This window comes from Cydia strobilella, chromosome 1 (assembly GCF_947568885.1).
Source record: "Cydia strobilella chromosome 1, ilCydStro3.1, whole genome shotgun sequence".
In the NCBI taxonomy this organism is placed as follows: Eukaryota; Metazoa; Arthropoda; class Insecta; order Lepidoptera; family Tortricidae; genus Cydia; species Cydia strobilella.
This window is the reverse complement of record NC_086041.1, coordinates 23,492,242-23,515,727: the sequence shown is the minus strand read 5'-3', so window position 1 is coordinate 23,515,727 and position 23,486 is coordinate 23,492,242. Positions and strand designations below refer to the sequence as shown.

Sequence of the window (23,486 nt, the reverse complement as noted above, 5' to 3'; positions counted from 1 at the left end):
TAGAGTAACTTATATATTTTTTTTTATATATATATATTCGTCCTTCTGGACAGGCTTAGACCATAGGCCAAGGGCCATACTGCCTCTTCTTCAGTAAAATTAATTTTCATAAGTCAGTTTCAGATATAAAGTCTTCCTTTTTTTAAATCCATAAGTCAAATCCAATAAAAATGTCTTCAGTATATTTGTCTTCAATCATTTGTTTTTTATATAGTCCAGTCCTTTTTATATAGTCCAGTCCTTTTTATATAGTCAGTATCAGGGTTACCATATCTTGGTTTTTCTCCGTAGAAATTAGAATTTCAAGTTACATCCAGATCATATATAAAATTAAAATATCTCACATAAAAAAACTGTGAGTATTCAAAATTGAACTCGTACCAAGTCATTACACAAATTTACAAATTCCTTATACTATATTTCACCAACGGTGCTAACTATATATTTATACAATGGCAAATATGTACACCTATTTACAATAAAGTCTGTGATGTTACGCGGGATACACTGAACGCTCAAAAATATTTGTAAGTTCATCCAATAGCACAAGGCGCTGAATGCCAAAGGATCATAGACCTAGCATTATATACATCAGCTATACGCGTGCGCCCGTGAGGGATAGACATAGATGACGTCATAAACGTGGGGATACCATATTGGTAAAAATTACCCCAATATTTGATATCACGTCGGGGCGATTACCCTGGAGGCAAAGTTAGCTTGTTTGACGGTATTAAAAAATTGTTAAATAAAATGTCAATGGGCCGTTCTTTTTAGGCGTATGAACAATGAAATACCTCCTAAAATTCACGCAGGTGGTACAAAACTAAACATGTTTAGTAAATAAAACATACAATAAAATGTATTATGGGTTTTAATTTAAAGAAATCACAAATCGCAATCACACCAATTAATGTACACCACATTTAATCTTCACAACATTTGTTTTTTTTTTTTTGGAATTAGAAGTACGAAAAAATTACCCATAAAATTATGATATTTTTATCTGGTATCCCTAACATGATTGTTATGCAGCTAAATTAAGAAGAAGTTTAAAAATGGCTGACCTCAGACTCCTACCTACCTACGTAATTTGGACGCATAATTTTACAAATAATGTTTTGTTAATTTGCGTACATAGTTCTGATATTTTTATTGAAATCGTTTGATTCTACCTATACATTGCTTTGAGTGTAACTTAATTTTACGATGTTATTCTCACATATTACGTAAAGAGGAAGGTGTAAAATACCGTACTTACGTGTGAAAGGTTATGATCTCATATTTTTGCTCAGAGCGGCTATTACAGCCGATTACAGAACAATTCACCATTATTTTATCAAAGTTCAAGCATTCAAAACGCTAACCATCACTATATTTCATAAGAGAAAGCACAATTTCATACAAAACAACAATAATTAAACAAGCAACGAACAAACATGACATGTCACGTACTTATTTGTTTGCCACAACCTCGGTTGTGGCAGCGGTGGAAAAGTGAAACTATGACAAGGACAAACAATAACAGCGCTTTCTCTGCTACTCCTACTGAAAGATACATAGGACTATCCCGTTCGGTCATTTTCCCCCACCCCTCATGACCATCCAGTTTATACTAGATTCATGCAAAGGATGGGCAGTCAAAAATGATATGAGATATGGTTTCTTCATTTAAATTACAATGCGAACATTTAGGACTATTAACCATTTTAAGACGAAACAAATGGAAGATCAATCGACAATGTCCAAAACGAAGACGCATAATAATGGAATAAAATTTTCTATTAACATAAATATGACTTTTACAAAACCATGGCAGACTATTAACTTTTACTTTAAATGTAGCATACCACAAACCCTTATTATCTACTTGAATAGCATGATTCCAATGTGTCATCCATTTCCTAGTCATCCTATGTTTCAAAACTGGAATAAGATCTGTATAAGGTAGGGCTATATTAAAATATGAATTTACAGTATTTGAAACATTAATCGACTTAGCCAAAAAATCAGCACGCGCATTACCTACTACTCCAATATGGGATGGAACCCACATGAAGGTTACAGCAATACCTTCGTTAAAGAGTTCAGACCATGACTCCTTAATAACAAAAATTAAATAATTGGTTTTAGCATGAAATTTATGATTTTGTAAATTCTTAAGCACACTCATGCAATCACTTACTATAAGCCACTTTTTGAATCCTTGGTTTTGATGCTTAATATGCTTGAGAGCTGCAATAATGGCAATAGCTTCTGCTGAATATATACTACAGTTTTTATCTAACTTATAACCCAGACCTCTACTCATAGTACTATCAAATAAGGCAAAATAAACATTCGAATCAATTTTAGATCCATCAGTGTATATCAAATGATGATCATACCATGCTGATAGTTTGCTGTACACTTCTTCTTTAGAAGACAATTCATTGTCAATAAAAATGTCAATTTCAGGAAATTTACTATCAAAATTACCATCATAACATGGTAACACTCGAGTAGACTTGTGAATTATGGATGGTATAGAAAGGACGCCAATCTCTTATGGCAGAATTGTTGCAAAAGTGACCGCTTTCAGCATGGAGACTATATAAAGGAGCCAAATCTCTATGTATGAAAAGTGTCCATCAAAAACAGTAATTAGGCGGCGCCACCATACACGGAAATACTACCAAAAACAACCTACGTAAAGCGGTCACTTTTGCAACAATTCTGCCATAAGAGATTGGCATCCTTTCTATACCATCCATAGCTTTCAGCTTAAAATAATAGTTCCTAATCTCTCCGGTGGCGCTAGTTAGGCTCTGGCACATGAGTATAACATGAACCATATAAGGCAACAAATAGCCCGACCAAATTACGTAGGTTGTTTTTGGTAGTATTTCGGTGTATGGTGGCGCCGCCTAATTACTGTTTTTTGATGGACACTTTTCATACATAGAGATTTGGCTCCTTTATATAGTCTCCATGTTGTGAATATTGCAGCTGTCAAATAAGTGTAACTAGAGACCCGTTGCGGCGTCAATACGCCGCTAGAGTATGGTTCTAAAAGTTAGGTTGCCTGTCCACTGGAGCGGAGCGGTAAGCGGGAAAAAAATCCAGCAATAGAATTTCATTAAAATTTCAGAGCGGAGATTTTTCCTCGCTCATCTCTCCGCCACCTCGCTCCGCTCCTGTGGACAGGCAGCCTAAGACTGAACGCTTAATGAAATCAGGAAATGTGACGTTTTCAGATGAATCACTGGCTGTCACTATCTATTTGATGCTGACTATACCCACAGAATATGAAATCTTATACATAATTATCCATACTATCCATACTAATATTATAAATGCGAAAGTCTGTCTGTCTGTCTGTCTGTGTGTTACCTATTCACGCTTAAACCGCTAAACCGATTTAGTTGAAATTTGGTATACAGATAGTTTGATTCCCGGGGAAGGACATAGGATACATTTTATCCCAGAAGTCACCCCTCAAGGGGGTGAAAAGGGGGGTGGAAATTTGTATGGGGAATCAATAGCCGCTCAACCGATTTAGATGAAACTTGGTATGGGTATGGTTTGAGCTATGGGAAATGATATAAAATAACTTTTATCCCCGAAATCATCCCTTAAGGGTGTAAAAAATGGGGTGGAAATGTATAGTGTGGACCAATTTGGGGATGAAAAAAGGATGGTATAAAAAGCAGATTTGTTTAAGAATTAAGATACCCAAATTATTAATTCCACGCAGACGAAGTCGCGGGTAAAAGCTAGTTTCTTATAAAATGGCGACGCGTTTGTATAATTTTAGCGTATTATATTTCAGTCTCGTAGCACCTACCAGCATGTTTTGTGATCGTTAGTTTTGATGCAAAAAAGACATAACTAAAAATCATGATACGCGACCGCGATATGATACGGTAAATCAAGATTTCGTGGATAGGATGCCTTCTTGTCATTTGGCTCTCATGCCTAAAATTTCATAGGGCTAGACTGGCTAGAGTATAATTTATATTTAATTCTCTTTTTCCTATTATTCATGAGTCTGAAGTTTACAAACATTCCGTGACATTCCGTGTCTGGGCTATACCGCGAAAATCGAAGTTCAAATTGCGGGCATCTTTCTCTGTCACTCTAATTACGCCTTCATTGGAGTAAAAGAGAAAGACCCCCGCAATTTGCGAATTTCGGTTTTCGTGGTAGACCCTCTGACCTAATAATAGACATAGTATATAGGTATACACGTAGTTATAGACATGAAACCGAGAGACCAGGGGTAAGAGAAAGACATATTGCCGCATAATAAGACATACTGCGTATTGACAGTTTCATGTATGGCAGCATAATCCTTTTTAGGGTTCCGTACCCAAAGGGTAATAACGGGACCCTATTACTAAGACTCCGCTGTCCGTCTGTCTGTCACCAGGCTGTATCTCACGAACCGTGGTAGATAGACAGTTGAATTTTCACGGATGATGTATTTATGTTGCCGCTATAACAACAAATACTAAAAAGTACGGAACCCTCGGTGGGCGAGGCCGACTCGCACTTGGCCGGTTTTTTCTCTTTCACTCTTATAAATTTCGGTATTTCGCCATCACCTCCATTTCATTCGGCATATTTTCATGGTCGGGTTATGCCATCATAGCAAACCCGACCATGAAAAAATGCCCGGTCGGTGATAAAGATAAAGCATGGCACTATTTTCTCTTTCTTCTTATAGGAATCGCAATAAGACTATCTTTCTCTATCAAAGAGTGTCAGGCCCTTGAACCTAATTTAGTTTTTTTTTAATTTACTTTTTTGAAAGTATGTACAACGACTGGACCGCGACCTTGGTACCGTCAAAATATCTCTTTCTCGCTGTCGGCGTACGGCAGCCCACCTTAAGCGCCTAACACATTACCGCATCGCACTGGTCATTGTGCGATGCACCTATAAGTAAGAGCGAGAAAGAGATATTTTTTTCTCGCTCTTACTTATGGGTGCGTCACACAATGACCTTGGTGCGGTGCGGTAATGTGTTAGCCGCTTTATAGGCCGTATTTAACAGCCGTTAGAGACTACACACCTCACCGCGACCTTGGTGCGATGCGGCGCACGTATCGATAGTGCGCAAGGTGGTCACCGTACGTACGTTAAGGACGCAGCTTTAAGTTAGAGCGAGAAATAAATATTATAGCCGTATTTAACAGACTATCGTAAAAGCCGTTACAGACTACCACACCTCACCGCGGCCTTAGTGCGGTGCGGCGCACGTATCGATAGTGTGCAGGGTAGTCACCGTACGTACGTTAAGGACGCAGCTATAAGTTAGAGCGAGAAAGAAATATTATAGCCGTATTTAACAGACTATCGTAAAAGCCAGAGACTACCACACCTCACCGCAGCCTTGGTGCGGTGCGGCGCACGTATCGATAGTGTGCAAGGTTGTCACTGTACATACGTTAAGGACGCAGCTATAAGTTAGAGAAAGAAAGAGATATTTTGACCGCACCAATACGGCTTTTCGAGATATTCTCTTTCTCGCTCTCACTTATGGGTGTGGCGCACCAAGATCGCGGTGTGGTGCGGTAGTCTGTTACGGTTTTACACACGATCGCACATACGCCGCACTGCACCAAGGGCGCGGACCGATTCGGAAAATATCGTTGGACGGTCGAAATAATTAACAGAGGGCGCCAGCATAGCTTGCCCTGTCAATCCCTAGAATTGTGTCAAATTTTTGTTTTTTTAATGCCCTGGATGCCAGCCCTTTAAGCCAAATCTTATAGAAAAAGGGGCAAGCTATGATGGCGCCATCTCTGCAAACCTTTGACAGTTTCCAACCCCATTGGCTGACCGTTTACCTTAAAGAACCGACATAATTTAACATCCTCATAAGAACAAACCTCGCCGTACATGCTTTTTGAAGTAAATATAGATGCTTTTCCCCACCGATTTGTATGGTTTATGGTGGCCTGGTGGGCTACAAATTCTGTCCCTCACGGGCGCACGCGGTACGCCACTTCTATAGGATCCTATCTTCTATGAGCCAAAGCAACAATAAAATAAACATGTGTCATTTTGTTGAGTACGATGTGGATGACACATGTCTGACATGTTGTCAAACACAATAATAAAATTTTATGGTGTTTTATTATAACTTTTAGTGTAGTGTATTTTTTTTAATTTAAACTGTTTATTTCTATAAAAAAGCACATATAATATTAAACTTAACTATTAATCTTAAATTAAAAAGATTTTTTGAGTTAAGGAGTCTTATCTTATATTCAATATTTATACATATAATTTTTTTCTAGGTACATAGGTCATATATTAAATTAAGCGATTTCGGTAGACTGGCCTCTTATTTTAATTAAGTATTTTTTAATAATATTTCTTGCTTGTTTACTCGTTCGTCCTTCTATAAGTGTTAATAATTCCTCTGAAAATCTATTCAAGGTACTCGGTAAGATGTACTTCCACACTCTTTGCCCGTATACATTGTTTGTTTTTTCAACTTCAAATGTCGGAAGGTTCGCTAGGTTACGTAATCGCGCGGGTCGTGTTTTTTCCTTAATTCTGTTATATGATTATAGTATTGGGTTATAATGGCTAAATCAACCTTTTCAAACACAGTTAGCACTTTGCAGTATTTGAATAGATTTTCATAGTTATTTTTGAGTTTATATTTGATTTTTGTAGGTACAATCGTTTTAAGTAGACGTAATTGTAAGTTGTAAATGTGGTTTAGATATGTTTTGTATGCATGTTACAGTCTCAAAACAAATATATGAATGGATTGGATACCTTACATACATTGGATATAGGTTTGAGTTCAATTCAATCTCAAGTCAGAACAAAGGTCACGTGGTACATTTTTTCAAATTAACTGTTTAGTACTTTTTCGGGAAAAAATAAAAAAACTAAGAGCTTATTGCAAATGACATATAATTTATTAAAATCGAACCACAGCTGTAATGGCTAAATCAACCTTTTCAAACACAGTTAGCACTTTGCAGTATTTGAATAGATTTTTATAGTTATTTTTGAGTTTATATTTGATTTTTGTAGGTTCAATCGTTTTAAGTAGACGTAATTGTAAGTTGTAAATGTGGTTTAGATATGTTTTGTATGCATGTTACAGTCTCAAAACAAATATATGAATGGATTGGATACCTTACATACATTGGATATAGGTTTGAGTTCAATTCAATCTCAAGTCAGAACAAAGGTCACGTGGTAATTTTTTTCAAATTAACTGTTTGGTACTTTTTCGGGAAAAAATAAAAAACTAAGAGCTTATTGCAAATGACATATAATTTATTAAAATCGAACCATAGCTGTAGATCTGATGACGTGCGCGAGTCCGACTCGCACTTGGCCGGTTTTTTACATTTAGTCAATATGCATATGTAGTGACACGGAACCGTTCGATGACGAGTCCAACTCGCACTTGACCGTTCTCCACATTTTAAATAGGTATGCGAAAAAAATGACAATTTGGTTTGACTATGAATACCTATGAATCGTTTGTCTTTTTCTGTCATTTTGACTTAAGCGCCCTCCACACTCGTGCTCGAATCGAACTTTGTAGAGTGTGGAGTCTAGTTCGCTAATCAGCGAAATCGACTCCACATTCGCGTTCGCGGCATCGCGCCGCGTAGTCTGGAGCGAGCTTAATGCGTAATGACGATTTTTTTTATTTTTTTATTATGAGCATTGGCAACTTGGCCATCACCACGTAATGACGTTCGGCATTGCCAGACAGAGAGAATCAGGCTAGCTTTGTGTTACCCAATAATACAAATACAAATACAAATGTTTATTTCATAGAATATGGTACAAAGATGGTCAAATTACAATAAGTGCGGCATATTCTGCCTCTATCGGCGTAGAAATATGTATTACTTACAACTAAGTTGCTATACCTACTTGATTATTACTAACATGCATATTAGTATTTTATACAATCGTGATATAATGATATAATAGAGAGCTTTTCAGTCGAGTACCGTGTTTAAGCAACGAAGCTTGCTGAGTTGCTTAAGTTAAGGTACGAGATTGAAAAGCTTGATTATGTCACTATTGTATACAATACTTTTTCTACGAGACAAAAAAATAATACTTTCAACTAATAGAATCATATAAGTAAACATTGTAAACAAACCAAAAGTATACAGCTAAGATACGCGAGCTGCCGCAGCCCGCGATACCTCGCGCCCCGGCTGCCGGGCCCGGCGCCCCCGGCGGGTTGGTCAACGACACCTCCTCGTAACTCATGAGGCCCTGGTACCTGCTCCTTGCTAAATTAAGTTTTAAGACAGTTTTTTTCTCGATTTTGGCCACCGTAGCCTATGGAGACTAACAAGCAACGCTAAGCGGTTTTCGTAGGGTATGGATGTTGCCATATGAAGGGTGTCACATGCGCGTTTCTGACTTATGAAGCAATTATTTCTACTACAACATAAAATAAAATGTTTTTGTTAGCCAACCAATCACAAAGCAGATGCGATTTGCATTGAATCGAGTCTCCTTAAACAAGAAACATTTTATCGAAATGTATGAAGTTCTATTTTCAAAATTTTTATAATTGACTAAACCGTATCGATAAAATTCTTATGCTTGAGTCGGAAGTGCCATAGACTATCCAACGTTGAAAAGAGTAAGGTTGTAGTGTTGCATGTTAAGTTGTAATACACAGATTATACTCGACGAGTAGAAAAAATATATTTTAATATTTACATATCCAGTTTTTACAAACCTTATAATTACCTAGGTATTGGCACAATAGTAGTTAAGTCAGGAATCAATTACAATACATTAAAATTATATTACAACAATAAAATAATTAGTTTATTAATAATTAAGGAACTCATTGATCGAATAAAAACACATGTCAAGTAACCAATCAAACATTTTTTTCTGAAATTTATTTATATCTAGTGATTTTATGTCATTTGGAATCTAATTATACAATTTAATTGCCATGATATAAACATTTTTACTAAATATGTTTACTTTTTGTCTTGGAACAAATAGTTTGCTTGGATACCTTCCATTTGTTTTATTATGAACGGCATCATGTAGAGGAAATAGATCTGGGTAAAAAGAAAAGGATGAGTATCATATCATATCATATCATTTGATATCATATCATATTTTATTCACAATATTTATAATATTACATGTCATTTTTATATTGTATAATTATTCTAAATAAATAATAATATTTAGGTACATTCGTAAAAAAAAAACTATAACAATTATGTAATAATACATTTGATACTAAAGCTGTTGAGCTTCAAAAATTCAAAAATTCGTCATAGCTGTAGAATGTGTGTTCGAGAAGCCAAGCCTTCAGTCTAGCTTTAAAGCATTGCAGCGACGGTGACGAGGTGACTGTCTCCGGCAACCTATTATATACAGTAGGACCCATTATGTGGGTCAGCTTATTGGACCTTGCTAGTCTACGTTTTACCGGGAGAAGTTGGTTAGGGTTCCGTAGCGTGCAGGCTGAGTCGGCGCGTTTTTTATATTGAGTCAGGTTGGTATACACGTAAATAGCGACAGTTTGTTTTGTTCTTATTTAATGACAATTTGGTTTGACTATGAATACCTATGAATCGTTTGTCTTTTTCTGTCATTTTGACTTAAGCGCTCTCCACACTCGTGCTCGAATCGAACTTTGTAGAGTGTGGAGTCTAGTTCGCTAATCAGCGAAATCGACTCCACACTCGCGTTCGCGGCTTCGCGCCGCGTAGTCTGTAGCGGAGTCTGTTTCTACAATAAGAGCGTAATTAGAGCAACAGAGAAAGATGCCCGCAATTTGCGAACTTTGATTTTCGCGGTAATAGCCCATAAGCTCACTCCAGACTTCTACTAGGGCCCTCCACACTCGTGCGCGAATAGCGGCGCGAAGCCGCGAACGCGAGTGTGGAGTCTAGTTCGCTAATCAGCGAAATCTACTTCACACTCGCGTTCGCGGCTTCGCGCCGCGATTCGCGCACGAGTGTAGAGGGCCCTAATGCAAACTCATTATAAACCTATTTTCTGCTTTAAAAACGTTACTATAGTTGGTCAAGCAAATCTTGTCAGTAGAAAAAGGCGCGAAATTCATATTTTCTATGGGACGATATCCCTTCGCGCCTACATTTTTTAAATTTGCCGCCTTCTACTGACAAGATTTGCTTGACCAGCTATATTATAATTTAGAGCCATCAGAGTAGTATAATATATATACCTTGCAAATTAAATGTGTCAGTGTTAAAGTCAAACAAAACAAATGTGTTCCGTTTCCCCGTTTTACTCGTTTGGCTGAATGCGCCAGGAGCGTGATGCCATTAAAAAAAAAAATGTCAGTCGGCGAAAAACAAAAGTAACAAAGCAGAGATATTGTATATTTGCGAAGAAAATTATTAAATATAGATATGAGATTTTCCTTAAAACCTTATATAACATAAGTAGATATTGTACTTGACATATGAGATACAATTACCTTTTCTTTCATCTCATTAAATCTTTGAGAATTGTAATCTTTAGCACATAGTTGATGATCTTTAGTTAGTAATTACTAGAAGATATTTTAAAACACAACAATGCCAACTAATTACGCGGTTTCATTAAGCAGCAGTACATACAAAAATCATATATTTGAAGGATTTTCCCGCTTGCAACAGGTAATTTGATCATTCTTTAGTTAAGACCTTCACTTTAACCCAGTTTTTGATTGAATAGGAATTCAACATTTATTTTGCCTTTGTATGCCTTTGCAGAGGCTTATACCCTTGGGGACCACTAATGTGGGATAAAGCTAAATAATAATAATAATAATGCCTTTGCAGAATGATGAGTTTGTTGATATGACTTTGGCAGCTGAAGGGCATTGGGTAAAAGTCCACAGGACACTTGTAGCCCTTGCGAGCCCGTACTTCAGAGAATTGCTTCAGAGTTTGCCCTGTCAGCACCCTATCATGTATCTGTGTGTAAGTAATTAAAATTTATATGATAGCGGTTGCTAAGTGGAGTTAGAATACTTAAGAGCAGCTTAAGAATTATAAATATTACCAACTTACAGTAAGAATCTATACTGGAAATTGGCTTGCGATTTGGAAAGTGATCTTCAAATTTCAAAGCAGTATAAGTAGGTAATGCGGGTATTTCAAAATAAAAAATCAAATAGTTGTGTACCACCGACACCGACAAGTTTTATTTAATTATGGAAGAGAACAAACATGTACACATGTACAAACATTGATTGATTTACTCCTAAGTTTAAGGCTTTTGGCTAAAAACTTTTTTCTTCTAGGGTGTCAGTCATGAAGCATTAGGGTTTATTTTGGAGTATATTTATACAGGTCAAGTAGAAATACCTGCGGAAAAAGTGCAATCGTTTCTACACACAGCTAGAGATATGCAGATTGCAGGCTTAAAGAATGTTGTACCACCTGATGTAAGTTTAACTAGCTATATGTGTACTGTGTACTTAATTACAAACATAATAAAATTGTTGATAATGAGAAACATTCTCCTTATGTTTTAGGAAAATGAAGCACCAAGACAAGAAAAGCAAAGTAAACATGTATTTCTCAATGCTAGGTAGGTGTTTAACTTTGATAATAAGGCGTTATTGTGAAATCAAATATGTTTTAATACTTGTGTTATTCAATAAAATAAAACAAATTTAACAAAGATCATTAAACCTAATATCACAGTGTTAAATATTTGAAAATTCCAGGCAACCATTCTCTGCTGCTGGAATGTATAAAACAACAAAAAATATAAACAACACCAATCAATTAAAGGTTCCCTCCATTGTTATACCTGAAACTAGAAATGAGAATGAAGGAAATGATAAATCATTGTTCTTTATGAAAAGTACACCAATGTCATTGGAGGCAAGTAACTTATTTCAAGATACCAGAAATATCAATGTGCCTAGTAAGCCAGTCAATAAAAATTTGTTTGAATTTGCAGCAACCAATACTGATATGAATCATAAGACCATACCAATTCAAGATACCAGAAATATAAATGTGCCTAGTGACACAATAAATATAAATTTGGATGAATTTGCAGCAACTAGTACTAATATGAATGAAAAGCCACAAAGTAATGAATTAAAAACTATAAGAAATAGGAATGCATCCAACAATATGATCAATATCACTATGGATGAATCAGCAGTAACAAATGATGATACTAACAAAGATTTGAGAAGTAATGAATTACCAAATGTTAAAAATATAAATGCACACAATGAGATAATCAATATAACTTTGGATGAACCTGTGAAAACCAACAATAATATTAACCAAGGGCTAAAGAGTAATGATTTTCCTAATATCAGAAATTTTGACACATCTGGTATCAATATGAGATTGGATGAATCTGCAGTAACCTATGACAATATTGGCCAAGCACTGATAAATGACGAGTTTCAAAGTATAAGTAATATAAATGTACCTGGTAAAACAATAAATATAACTCTGAATGAATCTGCGAACAATGATAATAATGTTAGCCAAAAGCCAGTTGCTAAAATTGAAATACTTAGCTCTACTCTTATTAAAAGCAAATGTAGCAATGCAGGTGTGAACTTGACAGGGCAAGGGCAGTTGCCAGAGATATATGCCCAAGCCTTAGCAAATATCAATAAACAGAACACATCAAATTATCATGAAACTAACACACAAAATGTTAAGTGTGCCAGTAGAAGCTTAATGGACATCAGTCAATTATTAGATTTTAGAGATGACGTTTCCATGGATGTGGATGTGGATAATCAATCTGATTTGCTGGAGACCCCACTTTCAAGCAGAAATATTAAAGAGACGGGCTATTCAAGTAATAGGGAAGAAAATGATGAAATGGTTCAACAAATTACAGATACAGGTACGGTACCTACTATCCATTTCTAGGTAATGGCTGTGGGCAAATATTTTCTTTAAATAGCAGCATACAAGCAGCAAACATACTGAAGGTGATAGTAACACCCTATTTCCTAGAAACTTCTATATCTTATCTACTGATGCATTTGTATATTACAGATTCATTACTATACACGGCATCAAATCGGGGCGCGTTGCAGTTAATACTGAACCGTTTTATATTCTACTGCCACTACCAGCGAGACAATGGGCACAAAAGGCGGTGGCGGTGTATAGAATACAGAGATAAAAAATGTCTTGCTGCGATTGACACAATTGGCGAACAGATTATGGCAAGGTATCTTCAGTTCGCAACGCAATGCAATGCGTGAGCGTCAGGATTCGCCGTGGAAATCGCCGAGGTCCACCCGCCATCCTGACGCTCACCAATGCAAGTTATAATACAACATAATATTCTCCTAAATAAATTGTATGGCATAGGAATCCGTGGAACAACTCATGACTGGTTCAAATCATACTTGACAAACAGAATACAGTATGTAGAAATAGAATATTTTAACAAAACAACTAACTCTCTTTTAAAAACATTTTCACAAAAAAGACAAATCACAGGTTCTATTCCTCAGGGCAGTGTTTTAGGCTGCATCCTATTCTTAATCTACATTAACGATCTGGCAAAAATAATAAATACCGAATATACAAAATGTTTCCTATATGCCGATGATATATCTATAGTATTCTCTTGTTCAAACAGTAACAATCTAACTCATAAGTTAAATAATATTTTTGATACCGTAATTCAATGGCTCAGCGATCATAATCTACAACTAAACCTAAAAAAGACAAATTTAATTCAATTTCGACCCCATCAACGAACCCCATTAAATTTTGATTTCACTTACCTAGATACCCAAATTCAACCAATAAAGCACTGCAATCTCCTCGGCATAGTCATTGACGAGAATATCAATTGGAAAATGCATATAGATAAAATTAGCTTGAAAATATCATGCTTTGCTTATGCCCTCAGAAATATTAAAAAAACCACAGGGTTAAAAACGGCTCTTAGTGCTTATCATGCATTTACCCAGACATGGCTCCAATACGGGATCAATTTGTGGGGTAATAGCACAAATAGTGCAGATTTATTCATATTACAAAAAAGGTGTATTAGAATATTAAGTAATATAAAAAACCAAGAAAGCTGCCGACCGTACTTTAAAAAATTTAATATTTTAACTCTACCATCCCTCTATATATTAGAAACATGTAAATTTGTAAGAAAACATCCTGACCTATATTTAAAAGCTAAAGATCGTCATAATACTTGTACCTTAAATTTAAGACACCAAAACAAAATAGCCCTTCCCGCCAGTAACTTACAAATAAGTAATAAGAGCCCCTATAATATGTCAATAAGAATTTTCAATAGTCTCCCAAAGGAAATAGCGGGAGAGCAAAAATATGATAAATTTGTTAACTGCTTGAAAAAATATTTAACGAGTAATTGTTTTTATTCTATACAAGAATATTTTGATTGTAATAAATACCATAAATAGACATATAAGTAATACATAGCTTAGATAGGTATAACTTTTGTGTAATGTTATCTCTGTGTTTAATTTACATATGTATTAGTTTAGAGTAGATAGATAAAATTGCAATACCCTTACAGGGTGTCATGTTGTGATACATTATCGATTAAGAACATCTGTAATTTTACCAATGTGAAAGCAATAAACATATTATATTATATTATATTAATAACTTTCCCTAGCTAGCTGTGACACAGCCTGTGTTAGATTCTGTCTGTCACTTGCTCTCCTTTACTCCTTTCTAGACGAAAAATAATATTAATTTAAACGTTCATCAACATTTGTACCTTTAGCTATCAGCAGGTAAGGCCTCATTATCACGAGCGCTTTTTCTGTTAGATTTAGAATCTACTGTAATGTGTATATACTTATTTGTTATATATGAACTAGTTTGGTACTGGCTTACAATGATGTAAGTCTATGATAATATTATTTGAATTTTATATTTCGCCTGTGTTCTGATTTTTGACTGCTTGACACCATTATGTCACTCGATCCTAATGTTTACATTGTGATACACGTTATTCAATATATATGTTAATATGCCTAAATAGCGCTTTGTTATTTAAGGCCGTTCCATCGGTTTGCCGCTGTCTTTGTTACATTTCGCAAGAAAGAACGGGAAAGAACATACGCGCCAAGTGTCAATTTTGATCGAATTTTGTCGGTTTTTATTTATTTTAAAAACGTTACCTTACAATAAATTCTAAAGCTATGAAATTACTATTTATGTTAAGATTGTTTTTTCTTCTTTTTTTGTTTATAGTATCATATAATAAATAACCGAGTAAAGTAGGATTAAAAGTCCGAGTTAGAGGTTACTTTGGGAATTAATTGTATCGAGCGAAGTGTCATAATTCGTGTATCGGAAGCTATGTTGTTAAAGATAATATAGTCAAGAACTACATATATTTTTTCCACGTCTACGAATATCAACGCCTCTTAGAAAAACATGATCATATAAGGAGATTTTTCGCTTTCTGGCTCAGGGAACCGCCTTAACCACAGCGTGCTCAGGGAGTTCCGCCACAATGGTTATGGGCCCAGAGAGCCTGAGGTGTATTAAAATTGTATGCGAGTCTGTTTTAGGTTGATTTGATTTGAGGTACGTACGGTTGATGAAGAAGTGAAGGTTGGCGTAGAGACGTCAACAAAATGAATACCGTTAAAATAGAACCGCTCACACAAGAAAATTATGAAACGTGGAAGATTCAGGCTGAAGCGGTTCTTGTCAAAAATGATGCTTGGAGCTACGTGGATGGGAGTAGCTTGAAACCTGCCGAGCCGGTGGAAACTCAAAAATGGAGCGTCGGCGATGCGAAAGCTAAGTCGGATCGAATACTTGCTACCAGTCCTAGTGAATTGCGGCATCTGCGTGACTGCAAGACGTCGCGAGAGGTGTGGCTGAAGCTGGAAAGTGTGCATGCCTCCAAAGGGCCCGCTAAAAAGGCGACCTTATTAAAGCAGTTGTTGACTTGTTGCTTCACAAAATGCAGGAAGACGGTGACATCCGAGAGCACGTCATGCATTTTTTCGACGTGAGGAACAATTAGAGTTTTGAATGATTCACGGTTAGTTTCACTAGACTTATATTGACCGGGATATAGACCGTGATTACCTTTTGTATTATTTGTGAGCTCCCGATATTTCGACGCAGTTACATGCTTCATGTTCACGTCGCAAGGGTGCTGCAACAGTTGGTTGGGCAGACGGAATCGTACGTGAAGGACTCTCGCCATTTTATTGAGATCGTACAGGACGTTAGGATTGAACCTGATGAAGTGATGGTCAGTTTTGACGTAGAGTCATTATTCACTAACGTACCTGTAATTGATAGCATTGAGGTAGTAAGAAACAAGATCCAGGAGAACAGCATGCCAATAGAATACGTAAGGCTCCTTGAACACTGCCTCACTACAAATTATTTTCTGTTTCGCGGGCAATATTATATACAGGCAGAGGGAGTAGCGATGGGCAGTCCGGTGGCTCCAGTGGTGGCTAACATTTGGATGGAACACTTTGAGCACCTAGCCCTTTCTGCGCCCCCAGTTCCTGTTAAAATTTGGAAGAGGTACGTGGATGATGTGTTCTGCATAATTAAGGGTGGTAAACAGGAAGCTAAACTGATGCTAGGACACCTTAATAGCATGCGCCGATCCATGTCGTTTACATTGGAAATGAAACAAGAAAGGAGTATTGCGTTTCTGGATGTGAGACTGAATGTTACAGGTTGTGGCATGCTGGGACACTCAGTCTATAGGAAACCGACTCACACGGACCGCTATTTACACGCGAGCTCGCACCATCATCCCAGACAGTTAAACTCGGTTGTGGCATCACTGACTAATCGAGCACACGCTCTGTGTGACTCGCTACATCTAAACCAGGAGCTGAACCATGTTCAGAGTGTCCTGATGATGAATGGCTACAGAGTTAACATTGACAAGCGGGACACAAAAACCAAGCGCCTCACTCATCGCGTTGAGAGACAGCCAGCGTTTATGCCGTACGTCAAGGGTGTGACAGACAAGATATCAAAAATACTAAATAACTACTCTCTAAAAACTATCTTCACCCCGCACAGGAAAATTGCACAATTTCTGCGGTCGCCTAAAGACAATTTTCCCCCGGAAAAACCTGGTGTATACAAAGTTGAGTGCAGCTGTGGTAGTTCGTACATTGGGCAGACCAAACGCACTATTGCCTGCAGAATTAAAGAACACATTGCTGCGGTCAAGAACAATGACGTTCGCAAGTCAGCTATTGCTCAGCATCTCCTTGAGTCGGGTACAAATCACTGGATCGAGTTGCATAGTCCCAAGGTCATTTCGACAGAACGCCACTATATACCAAGATTGGTAAGAGAAGCCGTTGAAATTCACAAATACAAAAATTTCAATCGTGAAGATGGGTTTAAACTGTCAAATGTGTGGAATCCTGTGATTTGTTTGTGTAAAAAACCAGTGATATCCGAATCAAACACGCGTAGTGACACCGTGAGTGTAGTGTGTTTGGACAGACCAACGATTGTGAACGCGACCGGACCAACAAGTGTGAATGCGACCGTTGGTAACGTTGAAAGTGAACGCAGCCGACGCGCAAGAATGAGGGTAGACAGAGCGCTGTCTACACAACTTTGACACCCACCCGCTATCTTCAGTCACCCGTGAACATGATGCATGTAACTGCGTCGAAATATCGGGAGCTCACAAATAATACAAAAGGTAATCACGGTCTATATCCCGGTCAATATAAGTCTAGTGAGGAACAAGCTTGCCGATATGAAGATCGAGATGAATAATGATTTAATCTCTATAATGCTCCTGTACAGCCTTCCACCAAGTTTTGAAAACTTTAGGTGCGCCATTGAGTCAAGGGATGAGTTGCCTCTGGGTTCTAAAGGTTAAAATTATTGAAGAGTTTTGTTCAAGGCGACAGAAAGGAGTTGATGATGTAGCTTGTATTGCCAAAATGAAAACTTTTAAGCCAATGAGTGGTGCTATACTCTGATTTGTAATTAGATTCCAAAAAACTAACCTCACTCAGATCCTTTTTCTTTCGTAATAATGGAAAATATGTAAAGAAGTAAACTCAAATTTCCCTTTTGCATACTCTAGCATTTAAAATAAATATAGATGTATCCTTTTAGCTTTGTTTAGTTTCTTAAAACAAACGGAAAAGAGAAAAAGTGAGGTTAGTTTTTTGGAATCTAATTACAAATCAGAGTTTAGTAAAACTAACTTCAGAGGTAGATGCTGGAAATGTCAAGATTATGGCCACAAAGCCTATGAATGCAAGATGAATGACAAGGAACGGAACAAAGACGGTGCTAATAAACACTATGTGTCAAAATCTGACAGCGGTACACAAAACTACAATTTAGGTCTTGTAACTTTTAATGGTATTTCAGACAATAAGGCTGCTACGTGCAACGGGAATGAGGGCTGGATCATGGATAGCGGGGGCACTTTGCACCTTTGCAATGAGGCTCCTAAATTTGGCAGTTCCTTGATACCTGTATCCGGTAAGCTAGCTACAAATACATCTGCGAATGTAGAAGGTAAGGGCACAGTAAGGTTACTTTCATGCAACGACAATTTAAAAACATTAGTGGAGTTGCAAGATACTTTATTTGTTCCGGATCTAAGATGCAATTTGATTTCAGTTGCAAGAATTACAGATAGGGGCTATAGTGTTATATTCGATAAATACTCAGCTCATGTTTTGGATGGCAGTGGCAATACTGTTATGGTCGCAAATCGTTCGGGTAACCTTTATCAAATGGAAGAACGACTTGGGACTGCTTCGGTAATTGTTGGAAAGAATGATGACGTAAGGTCGTGGCACAAGCGTTTTGGACATTTAAATGGAAATGATTTGGCAAAGATATTGAACAAAGCTGGCGTGAAATTTGCAATAATAATGACGGATTTAAATCAATTGTATGATTGTAGTATTTGTGCAAGTGGGAAAATGATTGCGTCTCCTTTCCCGAGAGGTAGTGGACCGTGTGAGGAAAAACTGAGGATTGTGTATTCGGATATTGTAGGTCCTATGCGTCATGAGGCTCTCGGTGGAAGAAAATACTTTATCACGTTTATTGATGATTCGTCTAGATGGTGTGAAGTGTATTTGCTTAATAAGAAAAGTGAAGCGTTAAATTTCTTCAAGGTTTATAAGAATCATGTTGAGAATTTGACTGGTAAGAAAATTATATACTTTCACACGGATAATGGTGGAGAATATTGCAGTAAAGAGTTTGATGAATATTTGCGGAACGAAGGTATAAGAAGAAGGTTGACTATCCCTGGTACACCTCAGCAAAACCCAGTAGCAGAGAGGATGAACAGGACATTAACGGAAATGGCTAAATGCATGTTACTTTCATCAGGCCTTTCGCCAGGATTTTAGGGTGATGCTGTATTGACTTCATGTTACGTCCGAAATCGATGTCCAACAAGTAGCTTAGCAGGTGAAACACCGTATGAGAAATGGTATGGTCGACCTGCTAAAATAGATTACCTGCAACCCTTCGGATCCAGGGTCCACATTTTGAATAAAGAAGAGAACAAGGACAAATTTGCTCCACGCGGCATAGATGGCATTTTTGTAGGCTACCCCACCGACAGAAAGGGATACAAAATTTGGTTGCCGCAAGAACGAAAATTTGTTGTATCTCGAGATGTCAAATTTCAAAAACTCATTGAGCGGAGAAACGAATGTGACTATCCTGAGTCAGATCCACTGGAAATCAGAAATGATGAGGTACAGATCAATCTCAATAGGAGTCCACAACCCAACTTAGTTGAGATAATCTTTTCCCCCAAAGGTAATGTCACGGAACCGGCCATGTGCGCTCCTCAAAGTGAACAAACGGAGAGCATTCAGGAAGTTAGAAGTGATTTAGAACTAATAGAACCACACGCAGAAAACACTCAAGTATCAACAGTGGATTTCGTACCGATTGCAGGTTCATCTCACACTCCTGAACAAGATGTTAGCCCTCATACTGAAGAAAGCAAGATTATGAAGAGAGGACCTGGTAGGCCGCGCTTAGAAAAAGGACATATTGGAAGACCAAGAGTGAGGAAAGAAGTTGAAGCAGGACGTGATGTGGAGGTTACCATTAGGTACCCTGCGCGCGGTGCTTGGGAGGAGAAGGGGCTGTCGTGTGGCGTTCCACAGGGGTCTGTCCTAGGACCACTCCTGTGGAACATCGGGTACGACTGGGCGCTGAGGGGGGCCAACTTGCCGGGGGTGAGCGTGACCTGTTACGCCGACGATACCCTGGTAACGGCTCGAGGCATCAGCTTCAGGGAGGCGTCACTTCTGGCCACAGCGGGAGTAGCGTCGGTCGTGGCTCGGATTAGGAGGCTGGGGCTGGAAGTTGCTCTAAATAAATCAGAGGCCTTGTGTTTTCATGGGCCTCGGAAAGCCCCTCCGGCGGGTTCCAGCTTAATGGTGGGGGGAACGTCCATTGGTGTTAAGTCGACAATGCGGTACCTAGGCATAGTCCTTGACAGCCGTTGGACGTTCAAGAAACACTTTGAGGGACTTGCTCCCAAACTAATTGGAGCGGCGTCGGCACTTAGCCGGCTTCTACCCAACGTCGGTGGGCCGAATGTGGGCTGCAGGAAACTGTACGCGGGTGTAGTGCGGTCCATGGCCCTATATGGGGCGCCCATTTGGGCCTTCTCCCTGACCGCCGAAAATCAGGCCCAATTGCGAAGGCCACAGCGTGTCATGGCGGTCAGGATGGTGAGGGCATACCGCTCCGTCTCCTACGAGGCAGCGTGCGTGTTGGCGGGGACTCCGCCTTGGGACCTCGACGCAGCAGTGCTCGCTGATGTTTATTGGCGTGTCACTGAGGCGCGGGCTGACGGGATCCAACCACCTCTGGAGGAGGTCAGACGGTGGAGACTTGACTCCCGTCGAGTGCTCCTCCACAAGTGGAATGAAAGGTTGGAGGCGCCAAGTGCCGGCCACTGGACTGTCGAAGCCATCCGACCCGTTCTGGAGCGATGGGTCAAAAGAAAGGGGGGGTTCCTCTCCTTCCACCTTACCCAGGTCCAATGCGCCGCAAGCGCGTGGGGCGGCGGCGGTTGGCATACGACCGCCGGTTACCCCCATAAGGGTCCCTGTGGGCGGCAGGCTCGGGGACGTCTGTCGCCTACACAAAGGTCCCTGCGTGGGCGGGCGCAAACAAGGCGCCCATTGAGGTGAAGGGGTAATTTCCCCAAGAGCCGGGTCCGAGTCCGGACGGCCGCTGGCGAGGTTGCGGAAGAGTACTTCGGCGTTCCTGGGACCTCGCCGTATAGCAGTGAGGCGGCAACAGAGGGGGTTTAGTGGGTAAACCATGGGTCCCATTAGCCTGTATGGGAGTCCCACATAACCATCCCAGGCCCGTCCCTGCGCCTGGGTGGTATGCGTAACGCATTCCCCCTCTATAAAAAAAAAAAAAAAAAAAAAGGACGTGATGTGGAGGAATCATCTGACTGCCAAGATCTCGCGGGTGCAACTGACAAGGTGGAACGTGAAGTAGAGAGTAGCACAGAGGAATATTCTGATTGTCAAGACTTCGCTGGTGCTGCAGAAATAACTTTGAAACAAGCGTTGTAAAGTGAAGAAAAACTGAAATGGAATGAAGCTTTTTTATCAGAGATAAAAAGTTTAGTAAAGAATGACACATGGGAAATAGCTAGGAGACCGATCGGCCGTGCCATTGTAGGCTGCCGCTACGTTTTAACAAACAAATTGAACGTCGTCAAGACAGAAAAGAAAAAGGCGAGACTCGTAGCGAAAGGATACAGCCAAAAACACGGAGTTGGTTATCATGATACCTTTGCTCCGGTATCGGTAGTTAGGTTAGATACCATACGATTGTTGACATCACTTGCAGTTGAACTCGGTATGGAAATCCACCAAGTGGATATTAATACAGCCTACTTAAATGGCACGTTGGACGAAGAGATATATATGGAAATACCCGAATTACTTAAGGAGAGTCTACAGAAGCTCTTGGAGTTAGAAGAAGAAGGTTCCGTCATACATGAACGGGCTAAGAAAATGTTAACCGATATCAGCGCGGGAGGTAATGTCTGCAAACTTAAGAGGTCATTATATGGGTTGAAACAGGCGGGACGTCAATGGAATGCCAGGTTGGACGAACAGCTTCAGCGCATGGGATTGAGGCCATCGTTAAATGAGTCGTGCCTATATTTTGAAGACATATACGAAAACACCAAACTTTTTGTTGCGGTATACGTTGACGATATCTCAGAATAATGACTAAAGCATAGAAGTCGGGCAAAAATGCTTCGCAAATATGTATACCCGTACTTTACTTCCTTACGAATTAGATAATGTGCCGAAAAGAGATGCATATATGCTTGTTATTTCTCATTTACGTACGGTGTCATAAGTTTGATAATTTGCTAGGGATGTAACTGTGTCGACTTTTTATATCGATAAATTATGCATAAGTTTATGTGCCGTGTAAAAGAATAATCACGAAATTGGCAAATTGATAATAGTCTGGCTAATGAAAGTTGAAGCTGAAAAAACGCGGCAATTTCAAGAAATCTGTACCAGGCGGCTCGTTGAAATGAAATTAAATGAAATGCGTTGAATACAAGGATTGCATAACTTTTATACTTTTTATAATTTACATATTCTAAAAATCATTAAAAAGTATAAAAATTATGCATCCTTGGAATCAAAGAGCCGCCTGATATGAGGATTAATGCATGTACCTAATATAGCTTTTATCTCATTTGCAGTCTACCACTCAGAACCGTCTAACTATACCTCTCGTTTTTTTATCATTAGAAAGAAGGCGAGCGATCTTAACGTGTCGTTTTATCGAAAAACACTTTGAAAATAAGTCACAACAAATATAATATACGATCATTTACATACTTTTGCTTTTATAAGTAAAATATTGCTATATTTATAAAAAAACTTGTCAATAAAAAGACACGTGGAAATGGTTTACCGTTTTTTCTAATGCTAAAAGACTAAGTATAGTTTCTAGTCATGTACAGTCAGCTGCAGAGAAAAGGCACCCCCCCTGCATACAAAGTTCTGTAAATTAGTATGGACGTGGGGTACCTTTTCTCTGCAGCTGACTGTACCAAATAAGAAATGAAAAAAAAAAAACGTTCGTGTAATATATTTTTTTTATTTAATAATAGGGAATATTACGCGAAACTCGGCGTAGGTGGCGCCACTATCACAATCTGAGGGTCTATCGCGAAACAAGAAAATCGAACTTTCGTTATCTAACATCTCTGTCACTTTTGCGTATTCGAGCGATAAAGAGGCAGCTAGATAACGAAATTTCGGATTCGAGTTTTCCGGTAGGTCCCCTGAAAACTTGTCAAAAACCTGTTAAAGGTACAGTATGAATAAGTTACTCTACGGTGCACTAAAAAAGCTAGTGCTGCACTCTGGTGGCAGAACATTGCAGTAATATCCCCTATTCCTCGTCCTTTGGAAATCTAAAATAAAAAGTTGAGTTTTGTGACCAACAATA

At 38.6% G+C, this 23,486-nt stretch overlaps 1 protein-coding gene across 1 annotated transcript in view; it reads left to right on the top strand.

The window, feature by feature from the left end:
* Positions 1 to 10,330: 10,330 nt before the first annotated feature.
* Positions 10,331 to 23,486, top strand: part of LOC134742510 (putative uncharacterized protein DDB_G0282133) — a 58,605-nt gene continuing 45,449 nt past the window's right edge. The window contains exons 1-6 of the mRNA XM_063675733.1: positions 10,331 to 10,646; positions 10,812 to 10,952; positions 11,276 to 11,419; positions 11,510 to 11,565; positions 11,705 to 12,861; positions 13,017 to 13,194. Coding sequence (XP_063531803.1) covers positions 10,566 to 10,646; positions 10,812 to 10,952; positions 11,276 to 11,419; positions 11,510 to 11,565; positions 11,705 to 12,861; positions 13,017 to 13,194 — 1,757 coding nt within the window. The 5' untranslated portion in view covers positions 10,331 to 10,565. The remainder of the gene's footprint in view (positions 10,647 to 10,811; positions 10,953 to 11,275; positions 11,420 to 11,509; positions 11,566 to 11,704; positions 12,862 to 13,016; positions 13,195 to 23,486) is intronic.